The sequence below is a fragment of the Cottoperca gobio genome, chromosome 24 (genome assembly GCF_900634415.1).
Source record: "Cottoperca gobio chromosome 24, fCotGob3.1, whole genome shotgun sequence".
Lineage (NCBI taxonomy): Eukaryota > Metazoa > Chordata > Actinopteri > Perciformes > Bovichtidae > Cottoperca > Cottoperca gobio.
The window spans coordinates 979,625-994,652 of NC_041378.1; the positions used below are offsets into that span (position 1 = coordinate 979,625).

Here is a 15,028-nt window from a genome sequence, read left to right on the forward strand (position 1 = left end):
GATAATAAAAACACATCCTAATAACACCTCCACCTGCACCTCCACCTCCACCTGCACCTCTCCACCTCCACCTGCACCTCTCCACCTCCACCTGCACCTCACACCTCCACCTCCACCTGTACCTCACACCTCCACCTGCACCTCTCCACCTCCACCTGCACCTCTCCACCTCCACCTCACACCTCCACCTGCACCTCTCCACCTCCACCTGCACCTCTCCACCTCCACCTGCACCTCTCCACCTCCACCTGCACCTCTCCACCTCCACCTGCACCTCACACCTCCACCTCCACCTGTACCTCACACCTCCACCTGCACCTCTCCACCTCCACCTGCACCTCTCCACCTCCACCTCACACCTCCACCTGCACCTCTCCACCTCCACCTGCACCTCTCCACCTCCACCTGCACCTCTCCACCTCCACCTCCACCTCACACCTCCACCTGCACCTCTCCACCTCCACCTGCACCTCTCCACCTGCACCTCTCCACCTCCACCTGCACCTCACACCTCCACCTGCACCTCTCCACCTCCACCTGCACCTCTCCACCTCCACCTGCACCTCTCCACCTCCACCTCCACCTCACACCTCCACCTGCACCTCTCCACCTCCACCTGCACCTCTCCACCTGCACCTCACACCTCCACCTCCACCTCCACCTGTACCTCACACCTCCACCTGCACCTCCACCTCCACCTGCACCTCTCCACCTCCACCTGCACCTCACACCTCCACCTTCACCTGCACCTCACACCTCCACCTCCACCTGCACCTCACACCTCCACCTCACACCTCCATCTCCACCTCCACCTGCACCTCCATCTGCACCTCCACCTGCACCTCACACCTGCACCTCTCCACCTCCACCTGCACCTCACACCTCCACCTGCACCTCCACCTCACACCTCCACCTCCACCTACACCTGCACCTCACACCTCACACCTCACACCTCACACCTCACACTTCACACCTCCACTTACACCTTCACCTCCACCTCCACCTCACACCTCCACCTGCACCTCCACCTGCACCTGCACCTGCACCTGCACCTGCACCTCCACCTACACCTGCACCTCACACCTCACACCTCCACTTCCACCTCACACCTCCACCTCACACCTCCACCTTACACCTCCACCTCCACCTCCACCTGCACCTCACACCTCACACCTCCACCTCACACCTCCATCTCCACCTCACACCTCCACCTCACACCTCCACCTTACACCTCCACCTCCACCTCCACCTCACACCTGCACCTCACATCTCACACCTCCACCTCACACCTCACACCTGCACCTCACACCTCCACCTCACACCTCCACCTCCACCTTACACCTCCACCTCACACCTCCACCTGCACCTCACACTTCACATCTCACACCTCCACCTGCACCTCACACTTCACATCTCACACCTCACACCTCCACCTCACACCTCACACCTCCACCTCCACCTTACACCTCCACCTCCACCTCACACCTCCACCTGCACCTCACACTTCACATCTCACACCTCCACCTGCACCTTACACCTCCACCTCACACCTCCACCTGCACCTCACACCTTCACCTCCACCTTACACCTCCACCTCACACCTCCACCTTACACCTCCACCTCACACCTCACACCTCCACCTGCACCTCACACTTCACATCTCCACCTCACACCTCACACCTCCACCTCCACCTGCACCTGCACCTTACACCTCACACCTCCACCTTACACCTCCACCTCCACCTCACACTTCACACCTCACACCTCCACCTCACACCTCCACCTGCACCTCACACTTCACACCTCACACCTCCACCTTACACCTCACACCTCCACCTTACACCTCCACCTCCACCTCACACCTCCACCTCACACCTCACACCTCCACCTTACACCTCCACCTCCACCTCCACCTCCACCTCACATCTCCACCTCCACCTCACACCTCACACCTCCACCTCACATCTCCACCTCCACCTCCACCTCACATCTCCACCTCCACCTCACACCTCACACCTCCACCTCACACCTCCACCTCCACCTCACACCTCCACCTCCACCTCACACCTCACACCTCCACCTCACATCTCCACCTCACACCTCCACCTCACATCTCACACCTCCACCTCACACCTCCACCTCCACCTCACACCTCACACCTCCACCTCACATCTCCACCTCCACCTCACACCTCCACCTCACATCTCACACCTCACACCTCCACCTGCACCTCACACCTCACACCTCACACCCTCACCCTCCACCTCAACCTCACCCGCACACCTCCACCTCCATCTGCGCCTGTAAGTTTACCTGTGTGTGTGTTTACCTGTGTGTGGTGTTGTCGGCGGCGGTGAGGATGATGAGGCCGAAGAATCCCCAAACCTGGAGACGCTCCATTTGCATGTATAAACCTACAGGGCTTCACTGAGTGCTGAGAGCAGGTGATCAGGGGCAGCCTTCATACCTGCAGACAGTGACCCCACCTCCTCCTCCTCCTCCTCCTCATAAAGTATCACCTGATGAACTGAACCGGTGTCAGTTTCCCTGAACCCCGCGGGGAGGCTTTGTATTTAGGAGCTCAGACTGGGTGTTTCCACTCTGAAGAGATTTACACACAGAGAAACAAACACCTGTGATATTTTATAATATTAAAATATGTATAATGTCTGTGTTTCCATTGAGCACGGGTTCAGTCTGAAAGGTAGTTGACCTCCCAGGGGGCTCCACGTGTCAGTTTAGAGGAAATAGTCCCTATGAAAACGGTTTTAGGTAACAAGGACACGGATTCTGTTGTATTTCTTTACCCAGAGGATGAATCTACGAACCCCCTGACTTGTCCTTGTGCCACCCTGAGCTTGATATTTCTAAATGTATGTTTTTTTTGTAATTAAGATGAACGGATCCTTTAATATCTGGCTGTACTGGACCATCTCTATGTTTTGATTTTAAACCATTTTCAAAGTATGTCATGAGTCCATTTCATGGGAATTAAATAAAGAAAGGTCCTTTGTTTAATAATAAGGATTTATTCACCTCCACTGTGTTTTCTTTTCTTCAGAAAATGTAGCTGCTGTTCATTTTTTCAACAGCAGATGGTGATAACTAACCATTGAGGTCAAACTGTAATGAAAATGAGGAGTATTTAATCACTGTTGTTTAGCCTACCTTCATTAATATAAATGGGCTGGAAAAAATAATAGAAACACCTGAGAGTATTATGCAATACATACCAACAGCACCACAAACCTCATCCTCCAAAAATACCATAAAGTTAAATCAGCACCTCTAAAACACAACTAAACCAAACATGTATTGCAGAAATGTTGTTTTAAAGTCCATTAGTTTAATCAGGTGTACCTAATAAACTGGCTACTGACTGTATAGTATAATTGTACAACGTCTCCTCCGGTCCGACAGGGGCGCTGTTCTGTTTCTTTTGCCTTGTAAAGTAAGCCGATGTCTCTTTTCCTCTGTGAGGTGAAAGGACACAGAGCAACAAGCCAAGATGACAACATTAAGACCCTTTAACTGCGATGATTTATTTAAATTCAACAATATGTGAGTGAAGTCTGGTCGGTGTTCCTATATAGGTTCTGTTTAGTAAAACGCTGCTGTGTCTATGGGGCGGTGTCATCGGCACATCCTGTTTTTGGGGTGCAGCAGCGTTAGCATGCTAACAAGTGTGATCACAGATGTTGACTGGATAGAATGCTGTGCCAAACTCCATTTAAAAAAACCGAGAATTTAGCAGTGAATTGAACAGTCGGTAATAATGACACTTGTCAATGCCGGACTGAAGCACCTTGTGAATCTTTAGTGTCATCTGGACTAATCGGCGAACATTTAATCAGTCTAACTAACTAACTTTCGGTAATAAATGGAATCTGTTTTCCTACTTAGGCTAGCTAGTTAGCCAAGGTTGCTAACACTTTAGCGAATAATGTCGTATGGAAATCATGGTGTTTGGTCGGGTATTCATATTATATTATATTATATTATATTATATATATACTGATAAACTCTGATGAAATAAATATGACTTTTTAGATTTTTCAGGTAAATATTCATGAAAAACTGAAATGAATTCGGTTGAGTTTGGTGTGTTTGTATCTTCATAAAATATATTAACATTCTCGTAGGAAAAATGGTTGTAGTGATTTTAAGCATGCAATGTATAAATAACATTTAAGTTTTATATTAACTGATGTTTGTCCAACAGAAACCTGGACCCATTGACAGAAACTGTATCCTTCACATCAGCGAGCCACTAATGTTTAACTTTACATGTAGGTTATTGTCATAAAGTAAGAATAACACGTTGTATGTGCAGCAGCAGTGTGTGGTTTGACCTTTGACCTGCTCAGTATGGGATCCCCTTCTACCTGCAGTACCTGGCTCACTGGCCGGAGTACTTCATCGTTGCTGAGGCTCCTGGTGGGGAACTCATGGGCTACAGTAAGAATAAATACACATTTAAATGTCCTTTAGCTATTGTTTGTTTTTATATCATTATTTTACAATACAACAATATATTCAAAGAAACTTGAATTTAGCTCCAGATGAGGAGTGATATAGTAATAATCATGACTTATGACTTATACACATATATTGCATTTATTTGTAATTACTTTGGCCAGGATAATTGAGACACAAACGTTTCATATCGTCCGATGCCTATCTATAAGGTCTCACAACTGACGATACATAATCATATCAAAACCCAAGTAAATATTTCATAAAGAGTTCATCCACCTGTGGTTTTCCTACTGTCACACGTTTTTTAGTAAATAAACTCTATTTAAATTTCTTTTGGCTGACCTGTTGCGTGTTTGCAGTCATGGGGAAGGCGGAGGGATCTGTGGGGCGCGAGGAGTGGCACGGTCACGTCACCGCTCTGTCTGTGGCCCCCGAGTTCAGGAGACTCGGCCTCGCGGCCAAACTCATGGAGATGCTGGAGGAGATCTCAGAGAGGTTCGTACGTGGCGTCGCCTGAAGCCCACGCACACGCAGGGAAGTCTGGATCTGCAGCGCTGCCACGGCAACAATGTCAATTTTACATCATAGAAATGAGATAAATTAAACACAGGTTTAAATGTGAAAGCAAATACTGTAACAAAATATAATACTCATCTGCACACATCTTATTAAAGTGTCTGTTAGTTTGTTGACATACATTGTGTCTGCGCTGTGAACGTTTCACGATTAACGCCCAGGAAATATTCATCTTTCTATATATTAATACATATTTTCCACTTTCCACTGGATCTCGTCTGATGAATTAACAGCTGTTGTCTGGCCGAGTCTTTAATTGTGACCTGTGTTTTCTCGTAGGAAGGGGGGCTTCTTCGTGGATCTGTTCGTGCGAGTCTCTAACCAGGTGGCGGTGAACATGTACAAACGTCTGGGCTACAGCGTCTACAGGACGGTGATCGAGTATTACTCGGCCAGCAACGGAGAGCCTGACGAAGACGCTTACGGTGAGATTATGGAAACTGAGAATAAAAGTAGGATCTTTTTAATATCTAAAGGTTTCCTGTCAAGCAAATCAAACGAGTCACGAGTTAAAAGAAAAACTTTAAGATTTACACATTACCTTTCAGTCCTCTGCATATATCAACCTGCTTCATTTAGTCAACACACAGTTCAGCTGTTGTTAAATGACCTTAAGTGATAAAACAGCTGATAGCAGTTTGGAAAAAAAGTGCCACTGTGCTGCGTTCAGGTGCAGGAGTTATTTACTGTGCTGCGTTCAGGTGCTGGAGTTATTTACTGTGCTGCGTTCAGGTGCTGGAGTTATTTACTGTGCTGCGTTCAGGTGCTGGAGTTATTTACTGTGCTGCGTTCAGGTGCTGGAGTTATTTACTGTGGTGCGTTCAGGTGCAGGAGTTATTTACTGTGCTGCATTCAGGTGCTGGAGTTATTTACTGTGGTGCATTCAGGTGCTGGAGTTATTTACTGTGGTGCATTCAGGTGCTGGAGTTATTTGCTGTGGTGCATTCAGGTGCTGGAGTTATTTACTGTGGTGCATTCAGGTGCTGGAGTTATTTGCTGTGGTACGTTCAGGTGCTTCTGCAGATGGTTTTATTTACTGCTGTTGATGTTCTGCTCGACTAACACGATGAATGAGCTCAAACAAAGAGAAACGTAGCAGGAAGAAACGTTTTCTTTGGAAACATTGTTCTGCACGTTCTTTTTATTTTCAAAGCTTTGAGCAACACATTAAATTGTATAAATCTACATCATAACCCTTTTTAATGACGTGTTGACACACGCACGCTGGATTATTAGTTTTCTCTTTAGCCCCAGCAGACACGACGCCGCTCCTCCAGAACGAGCAGAGACGGCTTTGAACAACCATTTAATACGTTTCCTCTTGTTGCAGACATGAGGAAAGCTCTGTCCAGAGACACGGAGAAGAAGTCCATCGTCCCGCTGCCACATCCCGTCAGACCAGAGGACATCGAATAACACCGTGGCTCTGACGCTCTTTATATGGAATTACAGCTCAGTGACGTTGTACATAGTTAACTGTCAGTGACTCTTCAGGGCAGAGCGCCGCGCAGAGCGCCGCGCAGAGCGCCGCGCAGAGCGCCACATGATCCAGCACACGCCCTCTACATTCTAAAGGAACCTTTTCTTAACAAATAACACAGCAGGCCCGTTTGAACAGATGTTTGTATAATGCAGAAAACAAACAATAAAGATCGCTCATCAGCTGCTTTTGTTTTACTCAAGAAAAAAACTGTAGAAAAAGGATCCAGGATGAACTTTACTACAAAACATGAATCTACTCCTCCTCTTCCTCTCTGCTCTCCTCTTCCTCGCTGCTCTTCTTCTCATCTCTGCTCTCCCCTTCCTCTCTGCTGCTCTTCCTCTCATCTCTGCTCTCCTCTTCCTCTCTGCTCTTCTTCTCATCTCTGCTATCTCTGCTCTCCTCTTCCTCTCTGCTCTTCCTCTCTGCTGCTCTTCTCATCTCTGCTCTTCTTCTCATATCTGCTATCTCTGCTCTCCTCTGCCTCTCTGCTCTTCCTCTCATCTCTGCTCTCCTCTTCCTCTCTGCTCTTCTTCTCATCTCTGCTATCTCTGCTCTCTTCCTCTCTGCTCTTCTCATCTCTGCTCTCCTCTGCCTCTCTGCTCTTCCTCTCATCTCTGCTCTTCCTCTCATCTCTGCTATCTCTGCTCTCCTCTTCCTCTCTGCTCTCCTCTTCCTCTCTGCTATCTCTGCTCTCCTCTTCCTCTCTGCTCTTCTTCTCATATCTGCTATCGCTGCTCTCCTCTTCCTCTCTGCTCTTCTTCTCATATCTGCTATCTCTGCTCTCCTCTTCCTCTCTGCTCTTCTTCTCATATCTGCTATCGCTGCTCTCCTCTTCCTCTCTGCTCTTCTTCTCATATCTGCTATCTCTGCTCTCCTCTTCCTCTCTGCTCTTCTTCTCATATCTGCTATCGCTGCTCTCCTCTTCCTCTCTGCTCTCCTTCTTTCCATCTTCATCATTACTGTCGCTGCTGCTGCTGCCGTCATCATCTCGACTCCCGTTCTTCTCCTGCTCCATTTCAGTCACAGAGTTTCTGTCCGAGTCGTTTTCAGGAGGCGCTGCAGCCGAGGGCGGTGACGACGTCTCTTCAACCATTTCGGGAGATCTTTCTGGACTCTTCTCGCCCATGTCCTCGTCCTCCTCCACGATCTGCTGCCTTTTCCACATCTTCGCCATGGCCAGCAGTTTGAGGTTGGGCTGGTTGGCGGCGTCCTCTGGGAAGATGTAGTCGTAATACTCCTCCCAACCTGCGTCCGACTGAAAGAACCAAAGCGGGAGATCGAGTTTAATTTCTGTGACCGGCTGCAACTAATCACGTTTACGGATTCTGAAGTGAACAAAGATATTAAGTTTACAATTATAGAAATCATCAAATCCTCGTGAGAAGCTTTGACTTAAAGAATATTGATCATCAATTTAATATTTGGTGTTAATTCTAAAATCTAATTTACTTTGATTATAGAACAGTATTCTGAAAACAAATTAAACTTTGAAACAGGAATATATTTCGTCTTGATGTCACTTTATAGAGCTCACACGTGTTGAAAGATTAATGTAGTGTTGGAGCTGTATGAACGTCTTTCTAAACACTAAAGATGAAGACGAGATGAATCGACCAGAACGTAGACCGACTCCTACGATCAGTAAACACATCGAGACTCGAACAAAGTATTTATTCACTGTGTAAAATACATCCAAAGGTTGTCAGAGCTCAAAGCAACGAGCAGGAGCCTCCACACGGCTGATCCACAAACAGTTTGATGTGCAGTTCTTACCCCGTCTTCGGCCGTCAGCTTCCTCCTCTTCTTCACCTTCTCCGGCAGCAGCTTCCTCACTCTGTCCATGGCGCCGTCGGATCCGAAGTCCTTCTCGAAGTCCATCCAGGACTCGAGCAGCATCAGCCGCTCCTCCTTCTCCTCGCAGCTCCTCATGCCCTTGTTGGCCTCCTCGAAGATCTGCCGGCACTTCTGCAGCCGGTCGGGGCCGTCGATGGACAGCTCGAACTTGGCGTAGCTGATCCAAACCTGCGCGGCAGGAAGCGGAGGACATTAACAAGTCAGAGGTCATCACCTCACAGCAATGCTCAGTTGGTTAATTTGTGTGGAAAACTTTTGCCAGATGTTCCATGAGCAACATCAGGTCTCACCTTGACGTGCTGCGTGCGCTGCAGCAGCCTTTTGTAAAGGTTCCTGGTGTTTCCAAAGTCCTCCTGCTCAATCTCAAAGTCAATGTAGGACTTCCACAGCACCTGAGAACAACAGACACTTTAAAATAATGATCAACACCTTTACTTCATCATTCCAGAGCTCAACGCTCTAAAGCAGGCGTGTCAAACACTCGGCCCGCGGGACGACTTCACAAAGTGTAAACATTAGTTGTTTTGATGATAAAGTAAAATCCTGTTCCAGATACCTGTGACTAAATGTGTTGTGTCTTTGTAGACACACTGATCTGTACGTTGTAACACACGTGTGTAAACGATGAACTGATAATATTGTTGACATTGCTCCTTCTTTTAATGTCAGGTTGTTCTTAATGTTTAGTAAAAAGATAAAGTTTGAACATTTTGTATTTGTACTTTCTTGCACTAAACGAAGGGAACATGTGGAGTTGTTGTTATTTACAGGTTATCATGATGGCACTGCTCCGGCCCACCTGAGATCACATGGTGCTGCATGTGGCCCCTGAACTAACATGAGTTTGACCCCCCTGCTCTAAAGGCCTGAAGCTTAAAGAAGAAACCTTTAATCACTTTGATTAACCGTCTTCACGTAAACTGATCAAATCTTAAACTGTATCTTTGGCTCGAGTTCCACACACTTGTATCATCGAGTGTTGATTAGGTTACTTTACTTTCCCTCCTCATAGTTTCAGTGGATAACTGGAAACTTTGTAGTCATCAGTTATTATTTAACTTAGTCTCGTGTCAAGCGTCATTTGTTCGGCTTCACGACTGTGTTTGTGCTTTCCTACAGCGTCTAACTTCCAACTAAAGCAAAAGAATTGGAAATAACAAATGTAATAAATGTTTGATTTCTTTAGTCCATATTGTCCGGCCCTAGAAAGAAAAGCGATACCTCTGGCATGTCCAGTCGAGGCTGTCCGATGGCGAGTTCGAAGATGGCGCGGGCTCTCTCCACGTCTCCCAGGATGGTCTCCAGCTCGGAGAACTTGATCCAGGTGGTGCAGTTCTCCGGACTGAACTCCAGGTACTTCTCGTACAGCTTCCTGCAGCGGTCAAACTCACGCAGCTGCAGCTCCAGCTCGATGTAACCCTTCAGCAGTTTGTTCTTCGCACATTTACCGATCGCCGTACCCTGAAGAAGAGGAACGACGAAGGGTGGACATCACACAAGTGTTTCAGAAAAGTGTCCCGCTTTTGTCTTTTAGTGTTAAATGTTATGCGTTTGCTTCTCGGGTGTTTCTCGATGTTCCTCTCGTACGCTGTTTATAGTGAGACAGCTGTGGCCGGCTGAACACTCACCATGACCCTTCTGGCTCCCTGCAGGTTCTTCTGCCGGATCTCAAACTGAGCGTAGAGAAGCCAGATCTTAGCGAACGTGAACTGAAATAAAAACATAAGATTATCAGACTTTAAAATTATAACTCTGACTCATTACAAGAAAAAGCAAACAAACTTAATGACCTTTTTATGCGGCACGAGGTCCAGACTGGCCTGGTACACCTGCCTCGTCCTCTCAGGATCCTGAATGATTAGCAGATTAATCAGAAGGTTAGGTGACTGGTGGAGAGATGGAGTGAGCAGGTTCAGTTAACTTACATTGTTTAAAACAAACTAATGAGTCAAGAACAAAACAATATCAACGAGACAAGATTAGTTTCGACAGGTCCCATCGTCGCACTACTTAAGTCTAACGCAGCGACACGATGACAGACGATGGAGACACGCTCGTCAACCGACCTTGACCTCCAGCTCTTCGTACAGAGCGTAGTTGATCCACAGGTAGATGTATCGTTTCCAGTGTCTCTTCTCCTGGATGGGGGGGATGTTGGCGATGGCTCTCTCGTAAACCTCCCGCACCGTGTCGGGGTCCGCGTCGTTCTCCACCAGGCGGAGGTAATCAAACCACGCGTCGTAGTTGTGAGGGTTCGCCTGATAGAAGCAGAACAATGTGAGTGACGACGACAGGAAGTCACTTCTTCTAAATCACTTCTCAAAACATAACTTTAAAAAAAGAAGCTTTTATTTTGTACATTATTTATTTTTCATTTAAAGCACTTTGTAACGTTGTTGTTGCTGATTCATTATTATAAGTGTATTACTAAATAGATTGTTATTATTAATAAAAACAAAGTATTGTTTGTATTCATGTGATAATAACCAGAATGTCACACATTGAGTTCCGTGTTAATACCTTGACCTCCTCCTCGTACTGGAACCTTCGTTTGCTGACGATGACGTCCTCGATTCCTCTCCGGTCCCCGAACTTCTTCTCGAACATCGTGTAGAACTTGAAGAGCTCCTGCGCCTGGTGCTTCGGGATTCTGTCCAACGCGTACTTATAGATGACGCGGACACGCTCAAACTGTGAAGGAAAGATTCCATTTGTCAAGCTCGTTCCACAATCTAAAGACGAGGAGATCAACATTTTAAATAACTCTCCAGCGAAACAACAAACCACAGGTGGCTTCACTTCTGCACAAACCTCTTTCTGCGCCTCCTCAAACTTGGCGAAGGCCACAAAGAGGTTTTCGTCCACATAATCCTCTCCGAAGAAATCCACAGACCTCTCGTACACCTTCCTGCCGTGAGCGATGTAGCCGTGCTTCTCTTCAAAGCGAGCGTACTTGATCCAGTTCTTCACTTTGGGGTGAACGATGACGAGTACGGCGGAGTTAAGGAGGTTTTTACACGACAAACAAATATCATTTTATAATAAGTTTCAAGCAAAGAACATTCTCTGCTTTCAGTTTCTGATATACGTCATTGTGGATTACATCTGTTGGTCGGACAAAACAAGATGTTATCTTGCAATTCAATGTTTAACTTAATGTATCATTCTACATAATTGTTAGTTGCAGCCATAATGATGATAAACGTGAACTAGTTCTGCTTCTGGCTGAGTGACATGACTTGACTTTCAACATTCTCTGGAGGAGGACCATAGTGTAAGTTTTCGTCACTTTCCCTGTACAGTCATTGTTGCTGCTGGTCCTTCAGTATGATGTTGACACACCTCCTCCTCTCAGTGGATTAATACTCAGAGCACAACACGTGGAAACAGCAACAAAAGGATATATCGCTCATAAATGGTGCGACCTTTGTCCACTTCCTTGTAGCGCAGCTCAAAGTTGATGTAGGAGTGCCACGCCTGCTCATCTGGCTCCCACTCCATCCAACGCTCAAACGCCTGCCTGCACCCGGCGACGTTCCCCAGCATCTCCTCCATGTAGGTGTACTTGTACCTTTTACAGGGGGAAAAAGTCAAATAGCAATGTAAAGAAAGTATAAAGTAGGCAACAAACACACAAAGATTCTCCATCGACACTTTACGGTACAACTGTATCTGTCTGTAAATGTGAATTACGAAATGAAACACAAACTGTTAGCTACAAACTTTATTCGTACCAGAACTGGTTGACTCGTGGGAGGATGGTGATGGCTCTGTCCCAGATGTTGCGGGCGTGGTTCACCTGCCGGCTCTTCATCTCCATCTCGGCGTACTTCAGCCACAGGGTGATGTTGCGGTGATCTACGTCCAGCGCTCGCTCGTAAATGGAACGAGCCCTGAAATCAGAGGAAGCAGCGATGAGGGAAAACTATTCAGCAGAGACGTGTGTGCGACTGTTAAAGAAATAAAGAGAATTTCCTGGCTGGAGGCTCAATACCTCTGGATCTCCTTCAGACTTTCCTCCCATTGTGCGTATTTGATCCAGTTACTGATGACAGTTCGGTTCTTTCTGATGTTGTCCTCAAACCCCTGGAATAAAATGCAGACAATTGTTTTTACATAAGGTTAAAACAATTGGGCAAGTAATGAGGTTAAAATGTCAAATATGACTTGGAGAATCTCATCTGTTTTGGTCAGATGTCAGCACTTACCTTCCTCTTCCTGAGTTTGTAATCATTCAACTCCTCTTCATCGGTGATCTTCTGTTTCGGTGGCGGCGGCAGAAGTTCGAGCTCCCTCTCTTTGGCTTCCCTCAGCAGCTGCTCAGCAGTGATCTGAACCTCGGCGGGAGCTTTATTCTTCACCTGAAATACAACAAGTCCTTTAACACCATGTTGCAACACACAGGGGGGCTGGTCACAATAACAGACCACTCAAAACATTAGCAGTCAGTTAGATCTTTGATTTCAACTTGTGAAAACATGGGAGCAAAAACAAAAACAGAATTGTGTTTATATTTTTGGTATGCGACCAACTCAGCTTTTAAGAGATGGTGAAACATCGTTTGTGTACGATTTCATTTTGGTAAATTTCCCCGTTGTGAGACTAAAAAAGGATTTCTGATTCTGAATTCTAGACCTTTGGGGAGGAGACCATTTATTATTTAATTTAAGACGTTATCTTTGTTTACACAATTGTTTCAACACTGCTCGGGTTCAACACTAAAGGTGCCTTTTAAATCCATGAGGGTACTTGGCACACTTGTATGTGTATGGAATAAACAATGATCTATCCTCCACTACTAGTACATGTAGTAATGCAGCAAACTCTATTTTGTAAATATTAAAAAACATAATAAGCCTGTTTTACATATTTATAAAATATTGTGAACTCTGAGACAAAAACAGGAATAACTGACTCAGTACAGTAGATTTAAAAATAAAGAAACAGGAAACCCAAACAAAGCGCAGCATGTTGGAGAAATACATGCGGTTTCCGGCTGGCTAACGTTAACGTTACCACTCTAAAACAATAATTTAATGTATATTCGTAACCTTGATGACAGATATATATGACCTGGTCGTGGTTTAAAAACAAACGTGAGCATTATCTGGCGCTTTGCTCTATTCAACTTTAGCGCTAACTATCTGTTAGCATTAGCTTAGCAGCTCATGGCAGTTTTACTGAGCTTTGTTTTCTTACCTTCGCCACCTTCGGTATCCGCTGTTTGCCTGCCGCGGTGGAAGCCATTTCTACTGGCAGGTTTAACCCAAAATTACGAAGAAGTAGTTCGTTTCGACACCAACACAACTATAAACAGGTAACGAAACGTTTTGGTCACATCAAGCGCGAGCCGCCATGACAGTACCCACAATGCCCCGCGAGTTGCATTCACGTGTTGTCGGAATAATCGGGGAAATGATTTCTCCTAAAATTGGAGAAACGTTTGGTACACGGTTTGCCGAGTCGACATCATATTGCGCAGATAAATGGCGGACGAAAGTAAATGTTGGGTTGATGGTAAGAAATGTTTTATTAATTCACTTATTGCCTATCAAGTTGTTTTGCCAACATGATGTAATTTTAAATATACTATTAGAATAGTGTAACCGTCAGTTGCTGTCCACGTAGAGTTACCTAGTTTACAAGTTATTTATTAGCATTAACTCTGATAACAAGCCAGGTAAAGCAATACGTGTGTGGTTTTAGGAAATGTACTCTACTGGTGCAGCAAAAGTCTGGGACAAAATCACGAAGTCAGAAGAACGACTTCCCATCTCTGGAAAAGGGGACATCCGAGGAGCCCTTGAATGCACCATTTAAACGGTGCAGCGTTCTGTTACTATGGTTACAGAGTTTGTGTTAGCTAACAGCTAGCTAAGACTACAACCACAAATGTACCGTTAACTTACCGCTAGCTAACCGCTATGCACACTTTTGCTTCTAATTTAACCCACAAGTAATATAAAGTTCGTCAATAAGACTAACGTTGTAGTGTATTAGGGGGACTGTGACAGGTGAGTAACGGTGGTTATTGGCTGGTTAACGTTCAAACTTTAACTAGCTAGCGTTACTAGCTAATAATAAACCAGCATTCGGCCACCAGTGGTTGGATGAAACTATAAGTACATTTACTGAAGTAGCCTACTGTACAAATTCAAGGTTCTTAAACTCTACTTGAGTTTTTCCATTTAGACATTTTTGTACTTTTAATACTTTAAATAATTTTTTTTACAGTGTGGTATTAGAACTTTTACTAAAGGACCTGACATCTTCCCAAACCACTGCTAATGTGAAGCTAACATATGTCATTGATGTTGCTGTTGTTGTTGATATTGTTGTGGCTGACATGATCCTGTTGTCCTATTAAAACCAGTCAGTCCAAGTGAAGATGAGGACCTTCATTTCAGCCAGTGGCCAAGAGGAAACCGTGACCGTCAGAAGAAGCGAATCAGCTGATGCTCAGGGGATTGGAAACCTCACCAGTCCTGCAGCTCTGGCGGTTTTTGGAAGAGTCAATATAATTCATCTTCTGTAAGAGAAAACATTTCTTTGTTTAGTGTCTTAAGTTTAGAGTGCAGACAGTAATTAACTTTTTGTATAGAGGTACTCCAAGGCTTTGATCATCAGCTGTCCATG

At 45.6% G+C, this 15,028-nt stretch overlaps 3 protein-coding genes across 3 annotated transcripts in view; 2 read left to right on the plus strand and 1 right to left on the minus strand.

The window, feature by feature from the left end:
* The first annotated feature begins 3,422 nt into the window (after positions 1-3,422).
* On the plus strand, positions 3,423-6,719 carry naa20 (N-alpha-acetyltransferase 20, NatB catalytic subunit). Its single transcript, XM_029425269.1, has 6 exons — positions 3,423-3,561; positions 4,223-4,247; positions 4,368-4,458; positions 4,839-4,974; positions 5,335-5,480; positions 6,386-6,719. Exons 1-6 carry the CDS (start codon positions 3,509-3,511, stop codon positions 6,469-6,471), a joined length of 537 nt encoding a protein of 178 aa, XP_029281129.1. The 5' UTR covers positions 3,423-3,508; the 3' UTR covers positions 6,472-6,719.
* crnkl1 (crooked neck pre-mRNA splicing factor 1) lies at positions 6,535-13,811 on the minus strand. The gene is made up of 15 exons (XM_029425817.1): positions 13,592-13,811; positions 12,601-12,753; positions 12,387-12,478; positions 12,127-12,285; positions 11,797-11,963; positions 11,204-11,382; positions 10,913-11,083; positions 10,459-10,650; positions 10,183-10,242; positions 10,021-10,101; positions 9,614-9,853; positions 8,683-8,784; positions 8,312-8,560; positions 7,247-7,793; positions 6,535-6,617 (listed from the first exon to the last, which is right to left on the minus strand). Exons 1-15 carry the CDS (start codon positions 13,637-13,639, stop codon positions 6,535-6,537), a joined length of 2,523 nt encoding a protein of 840 aa, XP_029281677.1. The 5' UTR covers positions 13,640-13,811.
* An 81-nt stretch (positions 13,812-13,892) lies between these two features.
* The window catches only part of cfap61 (cilia and flagella associated protein 61), a 42,021-nt gene continuing 40,885 nt past the window's right edge, over positions 13,893-15,028 (plus strand). Inside the window, 2 exon segments of the mRNA XM_029425429.1 lie at positions 13,893-13,909; positions 14,766-14,923. Of these exon segments, the coding sequence (XP_029281289.1) occupies positions 13,907-13,909; positions 14,766-14,923 (161 nt within the window). The 5' untranslated portion in view covers positions 13,893-13,906.